This window comes from Macaca nemestrina, chromosome 2 (assembly GCF_043159975.1).
Source record: "Macaca nemestrina isolate mMacNem1 chromosome 2, mMacNem.hap1, whole genome shotgun sequence".
In the NCBI taxonomy this organism is placed as follows: domain Eukaryota; kingdom Metazoa; phylum Chordata; class Mammalia; order Primates; family Cercopithecidae; genus Macaca; species Macaca nemestrina.
In genome coordinates, this window is record NC_092126.1 from 150,693,294 (window position 1) to 150,713,744 (window position 20,451).

Sequence of the window (20,451 nt, forward strand, 5' to 3'; positions counted from 1 at the left end):
ATGAAGGGATCTGAGCTGCCTGCTGCCCTGCAAGAACTCGTGGTCTATAGAGGAGAGGAGACAGACCTGCAAATCAGAGTAGAATTTGGGTAATGCAGCCAGGTACCCAGCGCAGTGCGGGAGTGTAATGTCCCTCCAATGGGAACGTCAATCACTTCTGGGTGTTCGGGAAAGGGACCAGAAGAGGTTTCACAGGGATGGCATTTTGAGCCAGGCCTGGAAGCTGGGTAGGAGTTTATCAGGCAGAAGATAGATGGGAAAGATTCTACCAAGAAAGAAATAATAGGACTCAGTGACAATAAAATAATAATAATAGGTGTCATTATTAAGCACTTACTATGCCCAGGCACATTTTTACTTCTTTGGGGTTTTTTTGTTTTTGTTTTTGTTTGAGACTGAGTCTTGCTCTGTTGCCCAGGTTGGAGTGCAGTGGCATGATCTCAGCTCACTGTGACCTCCACCTCCTGGGTTCAAGCAAGCATGCTGGCTAATGGTTGTATTTTTAGTAGAGATGGGGTTTCACTATGTTGGCCAGGCTGGTCTCGAACTCCTGACCTCTAGTGATTTGCCCACCTCAGCCTCCCAAAGTGCTGGGATTACAGGCGTGAGCCACCCATGCCCAGGCTTTTTATACTTATTTCTTTTCATCACTCCAAAGATCCTATTAGGCAGGTTCTCTAAGAGGATATTTTTCATATGAGGAAACAGAGGTCCTAAAAGGAGCAGTAAATGTTCCAAAGTCACACAGGGAAGTGGTGAAGTCAGGGTTTGAACCTACAGCTACCTACCTCTAAAGGCCAAAGTCTTTACTACCATGTTTAAGTGTCCTCTACAGTGGCTTGCAGGGTGAGAGAAGGAAATGGGAAGAAAGCTGGAACTCAGGCATCAGCCAAGGGTCAGGAGCAGCAGCAGTAGCCACAGCAACAAGCAGGAGACCAGGGCAAGGGAGCGGAGAGAGGCCATTTGTCTGCATTCCCTGGTGTGGGCATGGTCACTTCTGTTGTTTTTACTACAGATTGCTCTTGCCTAGGGTGCTGGAATCAGAGTGCACTCACCGTGGAATTACACTGAAACCTCTCACCCAAAGACAGTGAATAAATCCTGTTACCAGCTTGGAGGGGGCCAGCCCCTCCACACCTGTGGGAGTTTCTCGTCAGCTGGAACGAGAGACTGAGAAAAGAAAGAGACACAGAGACAAAGTATAGAGAAAGAAAAGTGGGCCCAGGGGACTGGTGCTCAGCATACGGAGGACTGCACCGGTCTCTGAGTTCCCTCAGTATTTATTGATTATTATTTCTACCATCTCTGCGAGGGGGATGTGGCAGGACAATAGGGTAATAGTGGGGAGAGGGTCAGCAGGAAAGCTTGTGAACAAAGGTCCTTGAGTCATAAACAAGGTTGAGAAAAGGTGCTGTGCTTTGATATGCATGTACACAAACATCTCGTGCATTAAAGAGCAGTATTGCTGCCAGCATGTCTCACCTCCAGCCCTAAGGTGGTTTTCTCCTATCTCAGTAAATGGAACATACAATCAGGTTTTACACCGAGACATTCCACTGGAGCAGGAGACAGATGCCTTCCTCTTATCTCAACTGCAAGGAGACCTTCCTCTTTTACTAATCCTCCTCAGCACAGACCCTTTATGGTGTCGGGCTGGGGGATGATCAAGTCTTTCCCTTCCCACGAGGCCATATCTCAGACTATCACATAGGGAGAAACCTTGGACAATACATGGCTTTCCTAGGCAGAGGTCCCTGCGGCTTTCCACAGTGTATTGTGTCCCTGGGTACTTGAGATTAGAGAGTGGTGATGACTTTTAACAAGCATACTGCCTTCAAGCAGTTGTTTAAAAAAGCACATTCTGCATAGCCCTGAATTCATTAAACCTTGAGTCAACACAGCAAATGTCTCTGCCAGCACAGGGCTGGGGCTAGGGTTACAGATTAACAGCATCTCAAGGCAGAAGAATTTTTCTTAATACAGAACAAAATGGAATCTCTTATGTCTACTTCTTTCTACATAGACACAGTAACAGTCTGATCTCTCTTTCTTTTCTCCACACCAGCTGGTTCCTTTTTTATTTCCTTCCTTCCCTTGGGGAAATAATTAATCTTCATTGGATTTTTCCTGTTTGCAAAAGTAATCCATGCTCATAAAAATGTAAATATTATGAAATACATAATGTAAACATGTATGAAATACATACATCATGCCCCAGAAAGGTAATCTTTGGCACATATTCCTTCATATATTTTTCTATGAATATATTAACATTAAAAACAATTTTAAGTGGATTCCTAGGATAGATACTATTTTGCAATTTTTTTTTTTTGCACTTAGCATATCGGGACAATGTTCTGTGTCAGAATATATAGATTTCCCTCATTCCATGTATTAGTAGCAAATTATTCTAAAATATGGATATGCCATAATTTTGTTTAAAATTTTTTGTTTAAAAGAAAATGTTTAAACACATCCTTCCCTTTCTTTCTTTCTTTCTTTCTTTCTTTCTTTCTTTCTTTCTTTCTTTCTTTCTTTCTTTCTTTCTTTCTTTTTCTTTCTTTCCTTTTCTTTTCTTTCTTCTCCTTCTTTCTTTCCCTCCCTCCCTCTCCCTCTCTCTCTCTCCCTCTCTCTCTCTCTCCTTCCTTCCTTCCCTCCCTCCCCCTTCCTTCCTTCCTCCCTCCCTTCCTTCCTTCCTTGCAACTAAATCTTGCTCTGTCACCCAGGCTGGAGTACAGTGGCACGATCTAGGCTCACTGCAACCTCCACCATCCAGGTCCAAGTGATTCTCCTGCCTCAGCCTCCCAAGTAGCTGAGATTACAGGTGCCTGCCACCACACCCGGCTAAGTTTTGGATTTTTAGTAGGGATGGGGTTTTACTATGTTGGCCAGGCTGGTCTCAAACTCCTGACCTCAAGTGATCCGCGCTGTCTCGGCCTCCCAAAGTGCTAGGATTACAGGCATGAGCCACCGCTCCCAGCCTGTTTAAACATTTTATTGTTGATGGATGTAGGGTATTTCTACTTTTCACACCTGCAAACAATGCTATCATGAGCATCCTTGTACATTTTTTGTGCATGAACAAGTATTGCTATAAGATAGATTCCTAGAAGGGGAATTGCTGGGTCAGAATGTCAGCACACTGCTAAATTCCCCTCCAAAAGTTCGTGCCAATTCGCACACCCACCAGCAGAGTTCAGCCCTTGATAGAAATAAAGATTCTGCAATGTTTCTCCATTTGTCTCCCTTCCAGGCGTTCACACCCAATTATCAGCAATTTTCATGTTCACAAACAGTTTTCTTCCTGCAATGCAAAACCACCAGCTGGAAGGTTCTATCACATTCCTGTTTGCATTTTGCCTTTCCCCAGGAAGAGGCAGAAGCAATGTAGCCAGGAACACATTTGTATTCTTCAGTAGAAATCTCCCTGCTCCTGGCCCTTCATCCACTCTCTTTTAAATTACCATGGCTTGTGAAATTAGAGGCTATTAGGAAGCCCCAGTGTTCTATATAATCGCTTTAGGGTTCTGTTGGAAAGCTTATACCAATGAAATAAACATGTTAGAGAGCCACTTACAAATACAGATAAATGCCTGGTTACTCGAGTGAATATTGGGCCTCATTCTTCTGATTTATCTAGCAGTTGTCTTTGTATTCCTTAATAATGACCTTGTTAGGCTAACTTTCACTAGGAGAAGGTTCATCTAATCCGTCTAATCCATTTTTTCAAAAAGCCCTCTTAAAAATTGTCTATAGCTTTAATGCTTTTTTTTTTTTTTTCTAATCAGTGTTTAAGTACAGGAGAGAAGAATGTTTGGGAAAAGAAAAATCCAGGCTCTTTGATGTGGGATTCCTCAGAGCATTAATATATTAATAAGCATTGTGAATCTATAAGAGAGAAGCAGAACATGTAGCATTTTCCAATCTCCCAGACTAGGTTTTCCTCCATCCCCCGCTCCCTCCACCTTCTGTCTCAGTGTCTTCTGGGATTCATATTCTGTGGCATAAATTTAGGAAGTCTGGTGCCAAGCACCCCCTTGCTGTCCCAGAAACATCTCAGTGTCCCAAACCAATCAAGACTAATTTTCACGGATCTCTTTTGCCTGAAGGCACCAGGGAATCCTATAGCCTAAGAGAGAGATTGAGAAATTTCCCAACACATGAATTATAATTATAACTTGTGGGTGTAAAAAGCCAAGAATTTCTATGCTTTGGACTCTGAGGATGTCTTTGTTCAGACCCAGAACTGACAAAACTCTAGGTACAATCTTCCTAGACTTACTTCCCAGAAAGTGTTTAGAATGACACTTTCCTAACCTCCAGGGTCTGAATATGTAACCCTTTTGGGAAGTCCTAATTAGGGAAAAGGAGTTAGGCTGTTGGGAGCATGGGAAAGCAAAGAGAGAAAGCAGATAAGCTATGAGTCTGCCTTTCTTTGTGGTCCAGGACACGTAGCCCTCCTGTGCCCAACTTATCACCAGACACCTGCAAGTTAGCTCACTGTAACCTTGGTGTTATCAATACTGCACAAAGCCCTTTTCAGTACACAGCAAAGAACCATCCTATAAAATCTCCAGCAAGTCTTTGTTTCCTTGCAGTCAGCTTCTCGCTTGTTGATTCTGCCTGTTGCTCCCTTGCAATGTACTTTCAAACTTTCTCTAATAAATCTGCCTTCCTTTACCTACAACTGTCTTGGTAAAGTCTTCTTACCCTCATGCCACCAGCTCAGATAGTTGCCACTTACCCATGAAACCTTTCACCTGGGTGAATTCTTCTCTTTTTGGGGTCCCAAAATATCTTGAGCTTCCTGGACCTGTTAGGAAGTGACATTCTTTACTTACCACAAGTCAGGAACCTTGTAAAGAAACTATGGAGACAAGGTACCAGGCCAATCTTTTGTTTGTTTGTTTGTTTGAGACAGGGCCTCCCTCTGTTGTACAGGCTGAGTGCAGTGGTGATCATAGCTCACTACAGCCTTGAACTCCTAGGCTCAAGCATTTCTCCGCCTCAATCTCTGAAGTAGGTGGGACTAAACATGTTTGCCACCACTCCTGGCTTTTTTTTTTTTTTTTTTTTTGTAGAGACAAGGTCTTGCCATGTTGCCCAGGCTGATCTTGAACACTTGACCTCAAGTGATCCTCCCGTTTTGGCCTTTCAAAGTGCTAGGATTACAGGTGTGAGCCATCATGCCTGACCTAGGCCAATCTTTTCAAGGGGCTTTTTATTGACTCTGTAAAGTCAATGTCAATTCCTCAACATAGTCTGGTCATATCTGAAAATAGATCATTCCAGTCAAAGCCTTGGTAACATAACCAGTGTCTCTAATTGTGTCATGTTACAAAAGAAAACAGATTCTTACTGAACTTATATAAATAACTATATTGTCATAAATTAAGAATACTCACAAATAGTTTCTAAATTCCAAATAAACCAGGTAAAGAGAAAGATAACTATTTTAAATTTTGCTGACAAAAGTATACTTTACCCAATTTGTTATAAGCTATGAATAGCTAAAACAAAAAGTTTTTTGACTCTGAAAACAAAATATTAAAAGGATTAGCAATGTTTTTTTAAAAAAGGCTGTGAAAAAATAAGTTTAGTTTTTATTAGTTTAGTTCAATGTAATTAACCTTGTTCTGCTTGATGTTGAGTTAGTAATCTTTATAAACACATCAGCCTTTTAGTTAGAGTCCTGGAAGTTCTTTCCTAGTCTTTTGGTATGACAGCTAAAGTTATCAGAAATCTGCATTTAAAAGTCTGTGGCAGAGCCTTTTCTATGATTTTTTAAAAAGAAGCACATTTTGGACTGTAGCTGATCATAAACCACTTTTTGAGGAGAATCAAAGTAAAACAGTAATTGTGGATAGGAAAGACAACATTCATGGTTAAAGACACAATTGTCAAGGAAATTTGATTGTTTTTGTGGCATACTGCAATTAAGCATAATAATCAGAATTATTCCTGATGACAAATACTAAGACATTTCAGAATTTTAGGAATCTTAAACAACTTTGAAACATGTATTAATAGCACACATATATAAATATAACCCAGAGAAAGTTAAACAGCATTTTTTTTTTTTTTTTTTTTGAGACAGAGTCTTGCTCTCTCACCCAGGCTAGAGTGCAGTGGCACAATCTTAGCTCACTGCAACCTCTGCCTCCCAGGTGCAAGCAATTCTCCTGACTCAACCTCCCCCCATAGTTTGAATTACAGATGTGCACCACCACACCTGGCTAATTTTTGTATTTTTAGTAGAGATTGGGTTTCAGCATGTTGGTCAGTCTGGTCTCAAACTCCTGACCCCAAGTCATCCACCCACCTCGGCCTCCCAAAATGCTGAGATTACAGCTGTGAGCCACTGTGCCTGGCCACTTGTGTGATTTAACATACCAAATAAGCTTAATATGTCTCTCTTGGACTTCCAGAGGCCCTAATATCCAAAAAGTTGGTTTGAGGTCAAAAAGATCGAATTTAGAATTCACTGCTGCAAGGAGGTGGGGCTGGAGATATGCTCTCTAAAAACTCTTAAACAACAGATTTGATGAGCTTCTAGGTTGGCAAACACATCAAGATGCTGGAAGGGTGGTGTGCCAGGAGAGGGCATGTAAGCCTCACATTCCTTTCTCATACATTGCCCTGTGTACCTCTTCATCTTGCTGGTAAGTGTTGTTTCCTTGAGTTCTGTGAGATGTTATTGCAAAATATTAAGCTGGAGGAGAGGGTCATGGGAGCCTTTGATTTGTAGCCAAATTAGACAGAAAAGTGGATAACCTGGAGACCCACTATTTGCAATTGGCATCTAAAGTTGGGGAGGTGCAGTTTTGTGAGACTGAGCCCTTAACCTGAGGGGTCTCTGCTAACTCCAAGTAGTTAGCATCAGAATTGAATTAAATTGTAGAATGCTCAGCTAGTGTATGGAGAATTGGAGAATTGTTGGTTGGCATTGGAAAACACCCTAGACACCTCTCTGTTAGTAGCTTCTATTTATGAAACACTGAAGTCCTATGAGAGAAGTACCATTATTGTAATATCATTTTTGCTTTTAAATTATGTAGCAAGATAGACTTTCTGTTGATGTATATAGTTCTGTGAATTTTAATACATGTAGATTCATGTGAATACCACTACAATCAGGGTATAAAAGAATTCCTTCACCCCCCTTCCCCCAAACCTCCCTGTGTTATCCTTTTGTAGTCCCATCCTCCCTCCCATGCCCCAACCCCAGGCAACCGTTGATCTTGTCACTATAGTTCTGTCCTTTGTGGAATGTCATAGAATATGTAACCTTTTGAGTCTGGCTTTTGTCATTCAACATAACGCTTTTGAGATTTATTTAAGTTGCTGCATGCATCAATAGTTTATTCCTTTTTATTGCTGCATAGTTTTCGATTGGATTGCTGTACCAGTTTGTCTATCTCTTCACTTGCTGAAGGACATTTGGGTTGTTTCCAATTTTTGGTGGTTACGAATAGGGCCACTATAAACATTTATGGATTTTATTTGTTTGTTTTGTTTTTTGTTTTTTGAGATAGACTCTTGCTCTGTTGCCCAGGCTGGAGTGCAGTTTGGCTCACTGCAACCTCTGCCTCCCGAATTCAAGCAATTCTCCTGCCTCAGCCTCCTGAGTAGAGTACCTTGGACGACAGGCATGTGCCACCACACCCGGCTAATTTTTGTACTTTTTTTTTTTTTTTTTTTTTAGTAGTAGAGATGGGGTTTCACCATGTTAGCCAGGCTCGTCTCAAACTCCTGACCTCAAGTGATCCACCCACCTTGGCCTCCCAAAGTGTTGGGATTACAGACGAACCACCATGCCCGGCCAAATAATTTTTATTATTTTTTTTTTCTGATACAGAGTCTCGCTCTGTCACCCGGGCTGGAGTGTAGTTGCACAATCTCAGCTCTCTGCAACCTCTGCCTCCCAGGTTCAAGCGATTCTCTTGCCTCAGCCTCCTGAGTAGCTGGGATTACAGGCGTGTGCCACCACACCCGGCAAATTTTTGTATTTTTAGTAGAGATGGGGTTTCATCCTGTTGGTCAGGCTGGTCTCGAACTCCTGACCTCATGATCTACCCACCTCAGCCTCCCAAAGTGCTGGGATTACAGGCGTGAGCCTCGTGCCTGGCCACCAGATGATTTTTTTAATAAACATAAGATTTCATTTCTTGAGGGTAAATATCTAGGATTTGGGTGCGGGACCATTTGGCACATATTTAATTTTATAAGAAACCAGCGAACTGCTTTCTGGCATGGCTGACCATTTGGCATTTCCAGCAGCAGTAGCTGAGCGTTCTAGTTGCCCTGCAGCCTCCCCAGTATTTGCCTTTGTCAGTTATTTTAGCCATTCTAATAGGTGGAATCTCATGGTGGCTTTAACTTGCATTTCCTTAACAGTTGCTAATGTCGAACATCTTTTCGTGTGCTTATTGGCTGGCTGTATATTCACCTTGGTGAAGTATCTGTTCAAATCTTTTGCTCATTTTGTTGTTGTCAGTCAGGATTGTTTGTTTCCTTGATGTTGAGTTTTGGGAGTTTTTTGTTCTTGATACCAATTCTTTGGCAGATATGTTGTTTACAGATACTTTCTCCCACTCTGTAGCCAATATTTTCATTCTCTTGACAATGTCTGTCACAGAGCAAACATGCATTTTTAATTTTCATTAGGTCCAATTTATCAACGGGAGATAAATTTTCCTGCTAATGACCATGCTTTTTGTGTCATCTCTATGCACTCCCTGCCTAACTGTAGATCACAAAAGTTTTTCTCCCATATGTTCTTAAAACTATAATTTTAGGTTTTGCAAACAAACCTATGATCCATTTTGAATTAATTTTTGTATAGGCTGTATAGTTTAGGTTGTAATACAGGTTGTGCAGTTTAGGTTGTAATAGAGGTTGTGCAGTTTAGGTTGTAATAGAAGTTGTGCAGTTTAGGTTGTAATAGAGGCTGTGCAGTTTAGGTTGTAATACAGGCTGTGTAGTTCAGGTTGTAATACAGGCTGTGTAGTTTAGGTTGTAATACAGGCTGTGTAGTTTAGGTTGTAATACAGGCTGTGTAGTTTAGGTTGTAATACAGGCTGTGTAGTTTAGGTTGTAATATAGGTTGTGCAGTTTAGGTTGAGGCTCATTTTTTTTGCAAATGGATAATTTTTCCAGCACCATTTATTGAAAAGTTTATCATTCTCCATTGAATTGCCTTCATACCTTTGTGAGAAAGCAATTGGTCATATTTTGTGTGGGTGTGTTTCTGGACTCTCTATTCTGTTCCATTGATTTATATTTCTGTCCCCCAACCAGTACTACACTGTCTAGATTAATGGAGATTTATAATGTCTTAAAATTCAGTAGTCTTAAAATTGGTATTGCTTCTATTTTATTATTTTTCAAAATTGTTTTGTATTCGCGTTCCTTTGCCTTTCCCATATTTCATTTTATTTTTAATGATGTTATAATTTTTTATTCATTTTATTTTTTTAGAGATGAGGTCTTGCTCTGTTGCTTAGACTAGAATTCAGAGGTGCGATCGTAGCTCACAGCAATCTCGAATTCCAGGGCTCAAGTGATCCTCTTGCTTCAGCCTCTCCCCCCTCCCTTTAAAAAAAAAAGAATCAGCTTGTATATATTATCAATAATCCCTCTGGGATTTTTACTGCAATAATGTTAAATCTATAGACAAATATGAAGAGAATTGACTTCTTTACTATATTGGATCTTCTAATCCATAAAGATGGTATATCAGTCTCTCCATCTATTTAGATTTCTTTTGGAGTTGCTTTCTTTTAACACTTTAAATTCCTCACTCCACTTTCTTCTTGTTTGCCTAATTTCTGACAAGATATCAGCTATAGGCCGGGCGCAGTGGCTCACGCCTGTAATCCCTGCACTTTGGCGGATCACGAGGTCAGGAGATCGAGACCATCCTGGCTAACACGGTGAAACCCCGTCTCTACTAAAATACAAAAAATTAGCTGGGCGCAGTGGCGGTTGCCTGTAGTCCCAGCTACTCGGGAGGCTGAGGCAGGAGAATGGCGCAAACCCGGGAGGCGGAGCTTGCAGTGAGCCGAGATCGTGCCACTGCACTCCAGCCTGGGCAACAGAGTGCAGACTCTGCCTCAAAAAAAAAAAAAAAAAAAAGATATCAGCTATAATTTTATCCTTGTTCCCCTATAGTTAGGTGTTCTCTCACCCACTCCCCAGCTTCTTTTAAGAGTTTTCTGTCATTGGACTGTTGTCTGTCATTAGTTTGGAAGATTCTCGGCCGTTATTATAATATGTATTATTTTTTGCAGTCAAAACAATTTTTAAAGAAACGTACTATAAACAAGTCATTGTCTGCCCAGCTGTGTTCAAACCATTACACAACTTTTTTGTTTTTCTACCATTCACAGTGACCTACTGATAGAGAATACTTCACTCACTGTCCCAATCCTCCAGCCTCCGCCTTGACCCAAACTTCCTATTGAAGGTAGGAAAGACTCAGCTTTCCAGAAGCAGAGCCCACTTTCCAACCTCCCGGAACAGGTGCTAGTTGTTGTCTTGGGAGAAATCTTGTGTAATGAATATTTCATTTTGAAACCATAGTGAATCATATTTGATATCTCTCTTTTTTTATTTTTCTCAATGAGTTTCAGATGCTATTCTATGATAGATTCACAGGTCTGTTTTTAAGCAGTAAGTTTTGAGTGGAAATCTTCTATATTGTCTGAATTGTACCTACTTCCCATAGGAATAATACTTTTTCTGCCTTACTATAGCCAATTGAGAATTTAGGCTCTAAATGTAAGATAATAGCTCTGTTTCACATTTATTGTCTGTCTGTTTTTGATGAAGCTGTGGTATGAACAATTAAAAGATGGTAATTTGGGGAAAAATATAGAGGTTTTTTTTTTCCTAAATTACAAGTGGGAAAATTGAGTGAGAGAAGTGATTTTTTTCTAATTTTACCTAACAGTTCAGTACAAGTTGAGGTATATCAATATGAAAACGTATTAAGTTTTTGTGCTTTTAATTTTTAGGTTCGCCAGTGATGGATAAGTTGTCATCTATTAGATTGGAGGATTTACCTGTGACAATAAGTTCATTCTTCATTCCCATCACACCTAGATAAAGGGACTTAAATTAATAAATCCCAATTGCTCTTCTCTGTCCCCTGACTAACCGAGAATACTGACTAACCCAGATAGCATTCAGCGAAGAGAATGGAGCTATTCAACAGATTCATTACTCTATATAAGCTGCTATAAGTTACATTTAACTCTTTCTGTGTAGTACCTCACAGAATTGTGAAATTTTGGGTCTGACATTCTATGACATTGCATTAGCTATTCTAATCAACGCTATTTTTCAGAATGTCTTGTCCAACGTTTAAAATTTTTTCTTCCTCAGTCTTTCAGGAGATTGTCATGGCTGAGAGACTGAACTGTACCTACCCACTAGGAATGAACAGAAAACCATAGCTAATATTTACTTTCTGCAGGTAATTTCTGAGCTTCGGGAGAAGTTGGATCTTCAACATTGTGTTTTGCCATCACGGTTGCAGGCTTCCCAAGTAAAGTTGAAAAGTAAAGGACGAGCAAGGTAAAGAGCTCATGGATAATTGCCACCTTTTTCTCACACAGGATGTCACAATTTTCTGACATCCCAAAGTCAGAGTTAGAGCTTAATACTTACAACTACAAATAATGGTACTATTATGACATTTACATCTAGTATTGTACAGTGTTTCAAATTACATATATGTGTGTGAGTATGTATGTGTTTATATGTTTTCTTAGCCATTCAGATCAATCCCAGACAGACTACAGTGCAAGTTTATTAGCCATCTTATATGTGAGGTTGTCATTTCCTCCAGGGGTACATGGCTACTAAGCAGGAACTCAGATCTTGTAAGTTCTTTCTGGTAGGTAAGAGTAATTTTTTTTCCTCTCTGCTACTTGTAGTTCCTCAGGAAATCAAGAAAGCAGCATCAGAGCTGTGTTATTCTCCTCTTTGATGTAATAAAGTCAGCTATTAGATATGAGAAAACCATTTCAGAAGCCTGGATTAAGGTGGGATCTTTGGAACTTTGATTATCAAGGAGGAAATGAGTGGCAATTAGTGACAGATGTATAACTGAGGTAGATTGAAATAAAAATCTCAAAAGTCATTCAAGTGGAAATGATAGCTGATGGCTGCCATATGGACACATTGGCTCTTGGATGATATAACAGGGCATGCTGAGTAAGGTGAAACGTGTTTCACTGATGTGTCGTAATATTTTTGTGACTCTCTTGTTTTTTCAGGCAATTGAAAACACTGCCTCAGTGTCTGAACACAAGGTAATGTTCATGTACTATGCATTTTCAGTATTGCAGATGTAAAAGTAATGACGTTGGCTAGCTTGCCTTCCCGCTTTCTTTCTTTCCCCTCCTTCCAGTCACTCTTTTCTTCTCTTCTCTAGTTGCTCTAATAAACATTAGCTGTCTGGGGAAGATAATCTGAGGGGGCGACTGGCCAGATATCCTGCCCCTACTCACTCTGGCTATAAAATAAGTCTACAGTATCCATAAGGGGAAATACTAACAGTGTAACCAAGCATATCAAGATGCAGTCAAAGAAGCCAAGTCCCCACCGATGAGATGAAGAAAATAACCACCTGAGTCTCAGGTCCCTGTATCTGCCTAATTGCCCTTCCTTCCACCCAGCACCACTGTCAAGATAATGGCATTCCATGTTTTATTTTACTTTGCCCATGTAGACCTGACTGGAGTAAATCAGTCTGTCCACTGTCAAGGCAATGGTACTGGATCTTATGTCTCTATTAATTCTAGAAATATCTTCCATCAAAAAGCCTGATGATTGGCCAGGCACAGTGGCTCATGCCTATAATCCCAGCATTTTGGGAGGCTGAGGCAGGCGGATTGTCTGAGGTCAGGAGTTTGAGACCAGCCTGGCCAATGTAGCAAAAACCCATCTCTACTAAAAATACAAAAAAAAAAAAAAAAAAAAAAAAAAGCCTGGCCTAGTGGCATGCACCACTGCACTCCAGCCTGGGCGACAGTGCAAGACTCCATCTCAAAAAATAAAAAGCCAGATGATTGAGTACCTTAGGTGCTGATTGGTTGCCTTTAAAGATTTTTCTTTGGTTGGAATCTGTTTTGTGGGATTTTTGTTGTGTTAGCCAATTTTTGGATGACTATCTTAAAAGCTTTCATGATGCCAAATAAAGCGATGAAAATTCGTAATTTTTTATGGTGAAAAATATCAAAATACTCCAACACACTGTTTTTGGTTTTGGATAAACATAAATTTACCACCTTGGCTACCTGCATACCTATTTTTACATATTCGTAATCATTGTATAAATATAATTTGTATTCTTTTTTCTCTTAACATTTTTTCTTCTCCATGTACTTCTTCATTGTCTTCATTGCTATCTTTAATGACTGTATTCTAGTCTAATGACTCTCAATTTTGGTGTTCTAAGGGGTAGGGCATTCAGTTAAGAGAAGTAGTAAAAATTTTTTTTTTTTTTCTTTTGTGTCCTGCTTGCCTTTTTTTTTTTTTTTTTTTTGACAAGAGAAAACCACAGGTGAATATTTATGCAAACACAGGCTAAGAAAATAATTTCTATAAAATATAAAAGAAAGAAATTATGTTAGAGAATGTTGATAAATATGACCATATAAAATTTATGGTTACAAAGATGAGTTGAATTGACCAATTAGCTTCTTGGAAAATATGAAAACTTGAATGCTTCTTGAAAGCACTAGAAAAAGGTCTGGTCTGTGATCTATTTTTTAAAGAGAATTCCCAGAATAAAAGGAATATACCTTTTTTATTATTATTATACTGTAAGTTCTAGAGTACATGTGCACAATGTGCTGGTTTGATACATAGGTATACATGTGCCATGTTGGTTTGCTGCACCCATCAACTCATCATTTATGTTAGATATTTCTCCTAATTCTATCCCTTCCCCAGCCCCTGCCCCCTGGCAGGCCCCGATGTGTAATGTTCCCTGTCCTGTGTCCTAGTATTCTCATTGTTCAGTTCCAGCCTATGAGTGAGAACATGTGGTGTTTGGTTTTCTGTCCTTGTGATAGTTTGCTCAGAATGGTGGATTCCAGCTTCATCCATGTCCTTCCAAAGGACATGAACTTATCCTTTTTTATGGCTGCATAGTATTCCATGGTGTATATGTGCCACATTTTCTTAATCCAGTCTATCACTGATGGACATTTGGGTTGGTTCCAAGTCTTTGCTATTGTGAATAGTGCCGCAATAAACATACATGTGCATGTGTCTTTATAGTAGCATGATTTATAATCTTTTGGGTATATACCCAGTAATGGGATCTCTGGGTCAAATGGTATTTCTAGTTCTAGATCTTTGAGGAATCGCCACACTGTCTTCTGCAATGGTTGAACTAATTTACACTTCCACCAACAGTGTAAAAGCGTTCGTATTTCTCCACATCCTCTCCAGCATCTGTTGTTTCCTGACTTTTTTAATGATTGACATTCTAACTGGTGTGAGATGGTATCTCATTGTGGTTTTGATTTGCATTTCCCTGATGACCAGTGATGTTGAGCATTTTTTCATGTGGTTAGCTGCATAAGTGTCTTCTTTTGAGGAGTGTCTGTTCATATCCTTTGCCTATTTTTTGATGGGGTTGTTTGATTTTTTCTTGTGAATTTGTTTGAGTTTTTTGTAGATTCTGGGTATTAGCCCTTTGTCAGATGGGTAGATTGTAAAAATTTTCTCCCATTCTGTAGGTTGCCTGTTCACTCTGATGGTAGTTTCTTTTGCCGTGCAGAAGCTCTTTGGTTTAATTAGATCCTGTTTGTCTATTTAGACTTTTGTTGCCATTGCTTTTGGTATTTCAGTCATGAAGTCATTGCCCATGCCTATGTCCTGAATGGTATTGCCTAGGTTTTCTTCTAGGGTTTTTATGGTTTTAGGTCTAACATTTAAGTCTTTAATCCATCTTGAATTAATTTTTGTATAAGGTGTAAGGAAGGGATCCAATTTCAGCTTTCTACATATGGCTAGCCAGTTTCTCCAGCATTATTTATTAAATAGGGACTCCTTTCCCCATTTCTTGTTTTTGTCAGGTTTGTCAAAGATCAGATGGTTGTAGACGTGTGGCGTTATTTCTGAGGGTTCTGTTCTGTTCCATTGGTCTATATCTCTGTTTTGGTACCAGTACCATGCTGTTTTGGTTACTGTAAACTTGTAGTATAGTTTGAAGTCAGGTAGCGTGATGCCTCCAGATTTGTTCTTTTTGTTTAGGATTTTCTTGGCAATGTGGGCTCTTGTTTGGTTCCATATGAACTTTAAAGTAGTTTTTTCCAATTCTGTGAAGAAAGTAATAGGTAGCTCGATGGGAATGGCATTGAGTCTATAAATTACCTTGGGCAGTATGACCATTTTCATGATATTGATTCTTCGTATCCATGAGCATGGAATGTTCTTCCATTTGTTTGTGTCCTCTTTTATTTTGTTGAGCAGTGGTTTGTAGTTCTCCTTGAAGAGGTCCTTCACATCCCTTGTAAGTTGGATTCCTAGGTGTTTTATTCTCTTTGTAGCAATTTTGAATGGGAGTTCACTCATGATTTGGCTTTGTCTGTTATTGGTGTATAGGAATGCTTGTGATTTTTGCACATTGATTTTGTATCCTGAGACTTTGCTGAAGTTGCTTATCAGCTTAAGGAGATTTTGGGCTGAGATGATGGGGTTTTCTAAATATACAATCATGTCATCTGCAAACAGGGACAATTTGACTTCCTCTTTTTCTAATTGAATACCTTTTTTTTCTTTCTCTTGCCTAATTGCCCTGGTCAGAACCTCCAACACTATGTTGAATAGGAGTGGTGAGAGAGGGCATCCCTGTCTTGTGCTGGTTTTCAAAGGGAATGCTTCCAGTTTTTGCCCATTCAGTATGATATTGGCTGTGGGTTTGTCATAAATAGCTCTTATTATTTTGAGATACGTCCCATCAATACCTAGTTTATTGAGCATTTTTAGCATGAAGGGCTGCTGAATTTTGTCAAAGGCCTTTTCCGCATCTATTGGGATAATCATGCAGTTTTTGTCATTGGTTCTGTTTATCTGATGGATTACGTTTATTGATTTGTGTGTGTTGAACCAGCCTTGCATCCCAGGGATGAAGCTGACTTGATCGTGGTGGGTAAGCTTTTAGATGTGCTGCTGGATTTGGTTTGCCAGTATTTTACTGAGGATTTTTGCATCAATGTTCATCAGGGATATTGGTCTAAAATTCTCTTTTTTTGTGTGTGTCTCTGCTAGGATTTGGTATCAGGATGACGCTGGCCTTATAAAATGAGTTAGGGAGGATTCCATCTTTTTCTATTGATTGGAATAGTTTCAGAAGGAATGGTAGCAGCTCCTCTTTGTACCCCTGGTAGAATTCAGCTGTGAATCCTTCTGGTCCTGGACTTTTTTTTGGTTGGTAGGCTATTAATTATTGCCTCAATTTTAGAGCCTGCTATTGGTCTATTCAGAGATTCAACTTCTTCCTGGTTTATTCTTGAGAGGGTATATGTGTCCAGGAATTTATCCATTTCTTCTACATTTTCTAGTTTATTTGCCTAGAGGTGTTTATAGTATTCTCTGATGGTAGTTTGTATTTCTGTATGATCAGTGGTGATATCCCCTTTATTATTTTTTTATTGGGTCTACTTGATTCTTCTCTCTTTTCTTCTTTATTAGTCTCACTAGCAGTCTATCAATTTTGTTCATCTTTTCAAAAATCCAGCTCCTGGATTCATTGATTTTTTGAAGGGTTTTTTGTGTCTCTGTCTCCTTTAGTTCTTCCCTGATGTTAGTTATTTCTTGCCTTCTGCTAGCTTTTGAATTTGTTTGCTCTTGCTTCTCTAGTTCTTTTAATTGTGATATTAGGGTGTTGATTTTAGACCTTTCCTGACTTTTCTTGTGGGCATTTAGTGCTATAAATTTTCCTCTACACACTGCTTTAAATGTGTCCCAGAGATTCTGGTATGTTGTGTTTTTGTTCTCATTGGTTTCAAGGAACATCTTTATTTCTGCCTTCATTTTGTTATTTACCCAGTAGTAATTCAGGAGCAGGTTGTTCAGTTTCCATGTAGTTGTGTGGTTTTGAGTGAGTTTCTTAATCCTGAGTTCTAATTTGATTGCACTGTGGTCTGAGAGACAGTTTGTTGTGGTTTATGTTCTTTTACATTTGCTGAGGAGTGTTTTACTACCAATTATGTGGTCAATTTTAGAATAAGTGCTATGTGGTGCTGAGAAGAATGTATATTCTGTTGATTTTTGGGATAGAGAGTTCTGTAGATGTCTATTAGGTCTGCTTGGTGCAGAGCTGAGTTCAGGTCCTGGATATCCTTGTTAACCTTTTGTCTCATTGATCTGTCTAATATTGACAGTGGGGTGTTAAAGTTTCCCATTCTTATTGTGTAGGAGTCAAAGTCTCTTTGTAGGTCTCTAAGGACTTGCTTTATGAATCTGGGTGCTCCTGTATTGGGTGCATATATATCTAGGATAGTTAGCTCTTCTTGTTGATTGATCCCTTTACCATTATGTAATGGCCTTCTGTGTCTCTTTTGATCTTTGTTGGTTTAAAGTCTGTTTTATCAGAGACTAGAATTGCAACTCCTGCTTTTTTTTTTTTGTTTTCCATTTGCTTGGTAGATCTTCCTCCATCCTTTTATTTTGAGCCAATGTGTGTCTCTGCATGTGAGATGGGTCTCCTGAATACAGCACACTGATGGGTCGTGACTTTTTTTTTTTTTATTCATTCAAATATTTATTGAGCAGCTGAGGAGATACAAAGGTGATTTAAAACATTGTCAGAGGTGAGGCAAATGCACAAGTAATAGAAAGCAAAGGGCAAGCTTCACTGTATCACAGCAGTCAGAAGAAAGTGCTTTAGGGAACCAAGAGTGAGATTGTTTCCAGCCTGAAGAGGCATGGGTGGCAAATCAGAAAAGGGGATTGAGATTTAAATAGAAGACTTCAGTCTGGATTGTTGATGACACTCAGTATGGACTATATTTGTCTCTCCTTTTCCTTTCTCCTCATCTTTGGGCTTAATTTACATGTAGTGCCCAGAGCTGTTCAATGCACTTTTTCTATACTTGCTTGCATTTTTGCCTTAATGTCTTCTACGGAACTGGTTCCTTTGGTGTTTTAGGAGTTTTTTCCTGTTTTTTGAAGGATTCCTGTCCTTTTGATCTCAGTAGCTGGGACTACAGGCGCCCGCCACCTCGCCCGGCTAGTTTTTTTGTATTTTTTTAGTAGAGAAGGGGTTTCACCATGTTAGCCAGGATGGTCTCGATCTCCTGAACTCGTGATCCGCCCGTCTCGGCCTCCCAAAGTGCTGGGATTACAGGCTTGAGCCACCGCGCCCGGCCGACTTTTGTGGATTTTTGGCTGGAGTATCTTGTATAGATTTCTTCACTGGGGCTTTTTCTTCAGCTTCCTCATCATCAAAATCATCATCATCGTCATCTTCATCATCATCATCATCTTCATCAGCAGCAAGTTTTACTCTTTTCTGTGGAATCTTGCTACCACCTCCAGGGGCAGACTGCTTTCCAGATATACTTAAGAGTTTCACGTCCTCCTCCTCTTCATCTTCTGACTCTGAATCTTCCTCCACAGCTACTAAGTGCTGTCCACTAATATGCACTGGCCCCGAACCACACTTCAACCTTAAGTCCACTGGTGGTGTTATTTCAAAGCCCCCAAGGGAAACCATTGGCTGTACAGACATTTTCAAAGTTGCCAGTGTTACTTTAATTGGACTGCCTTCGTAATTCATTGCCTCTGCTTCAACAATGAGCAATTCATCCTTTGCACCAGCCCCTAAACTGACCATTCTTAAAGATAACTGGTGCTCATTTTCATCATTATCCACCTTAAAGTGATTGTCTTTGTCAGCCTTTAGTTCACAACTGAAAAGATAGTTCTGGGGCCTCATGGGGCTTATGTCCATGTCTATCAAATCTTCCATCAGGTGGCGGCACGCACTTAGGTGGGAGAGAAGGTGGACGGAGATAAACGAACACTGCTACAGAGAACAGCTGTGCAGGATGGAATCACACCCGGTCTTGACTCTATCCAATTTGCCAGTCTGTATCTTTTAATTGGGGCATTTAGCCCATTTACATTTATAGTTAATATTGTTATGTGTGAATTCGATGTTGTCATTATGATGTTAGCTGGTTATTTTGCCCATTAATTGATGCAGTTTCTTCATAGCATGGATGGTCTTTACAATTTGGCATGTTTTTGCAGTGGCTGGTACCAGTTGTTCCTTTCCATGTTTAGTGTTTCCTTCAGGAGCTCTTGTATAGCAGGCCTGATGGTGACAAAATCTCTTAGCATTTGCTTGTCTGTAAAGGATTTTATTTCTCCTTCACTGATGAAGCTTAGTTTGGCTGGATATGAAATTCTGGGTTGAAAATTCTTTTCTTTAAGAATGTTGAATACTGGTCCCCACTCTCTTCTGGTTTGTAGTGTTTCTGTCAAGAGATCCGCTGTTAGTCTGATGGGCTTCCCTTTGTGGGTAACCCGACCTTTCTCTCTGGCTGCCCTTAACATTTTTTCCTTCATTTCAACCTTGGTAAATCTGACAATTAGGCATCTTGGAGTTGTTCTTCTTGAGGAGTATCTTTGTGGTGTTCTCTCTATTTCCTGAATTTGAATGTTGGCCTGTCTTGCTAGGTTGGGGAAGTTCTCCTGGATAATATCCTGAAGAGTGTTTTCCAACTTGGTTTCATTCTCCCTGTCACTTTCCTTTCAGGTACAACAATCAAACGTAGATTTGGTCTTTTCACATAGTCCCATATTTCTTGAAGGCTTTGTTCATTTCTTTTTACTCTTTTTTTCTCTTAACTTCTCTTCTCGCTTTATTTTATTAATTTGATCTTCAGTCACTGATACCCTTTCTTGCACTCAATCACATCAGCTATTGAAGCTCGTGCATGCGTCACCATGTTCTCGTGCCATGGTTTTCAGCTCCATCAGATCATATAAGGTCTTCTTCACACTGTTTATTCTAGTTAGCCATTTGTCTAACTGTTTTTCAAGGTTTTTAGCTTCCTTTGGATGGGTTCAAACATCTCCTTTAGCTAGGAGAAGTTTGTTATTACCGACCTTCTGAAGCCTACTTCTGTCAACTCGTCAAAGTCATTCTCCAACCAGCTTTGTTCAGTTGCTGGCGGGGAGCTGCAATCCTTTGGAGGAGAAGAGGCGCTCTGGTTTTTAGAATTTTCAGCTTTTCTGCTCTAGTTTCTCCCCATCTTTGTGGTTTTATCTACCTTTAGTCTTTGATATTGGTGACCTACAAATGGGGTTTTGGTGTAGATGTCCTTTTTGTTGACGTTGATCCTTTCTGTTTGTTAGTTTTCCTTTTAACAGTCGGGTCCCTCAGGTGCAGGTCTGTTGGAGTTTGCTGGAGGTCCA

At 39.8% G+C, this 20,451-nt stretch overlaps 2 protein-coding genes across 2 annotated transcripts in view; one reads left to right on the plus strand and one right to left on the minus strand.

Moving 5' to 3' along the window:
• The window catches only part of LOC105477823 (Fanconi anemia group D2 protein), a 39,284-nt gene continuing 18,833 nt past the window's right edge, over positions 1-20,451 (plus strand). Inside the window, 9 exon segments of the mRNA XM_071090219.1 lie at positions 1-89; positions 10,392-10,430; positions 10,432-10,468; positions 10,660-10,663; positions 11,019-11,078; positions 11,415-11,580; positions 11,943-11,965; positions 11,968-12,050; positions 12,285-12,320. Of these exon segments, the coding sequence (XP_070946320.1) occupies positions 1-89; positions 10,392-10,430; positions 10,432-10,468; positions 10,660-10,663; positions 11,019-11,078; positions 11,415-11,580; positions 11,943-11,965; positions 11,968-12,050; positions 12,285-12,320 (537 nt within the window).
• Positions 18,147-18,997, minus strand: LOC105478696 (nucleophosmin-like). The gene is made up of 2 exons (XM_071090509.1): positions 18,438-18,997; positions 18,147-18,213 (listed from the first exon to the last, which is right to left on the minus strand). Exons 1-2 carry the CDS (start codon positions 18,995-18,997, stop codon positions 18,147-18,149), a joined length of 627 nt encoding a protein of 208 aa, XP_070946610.1.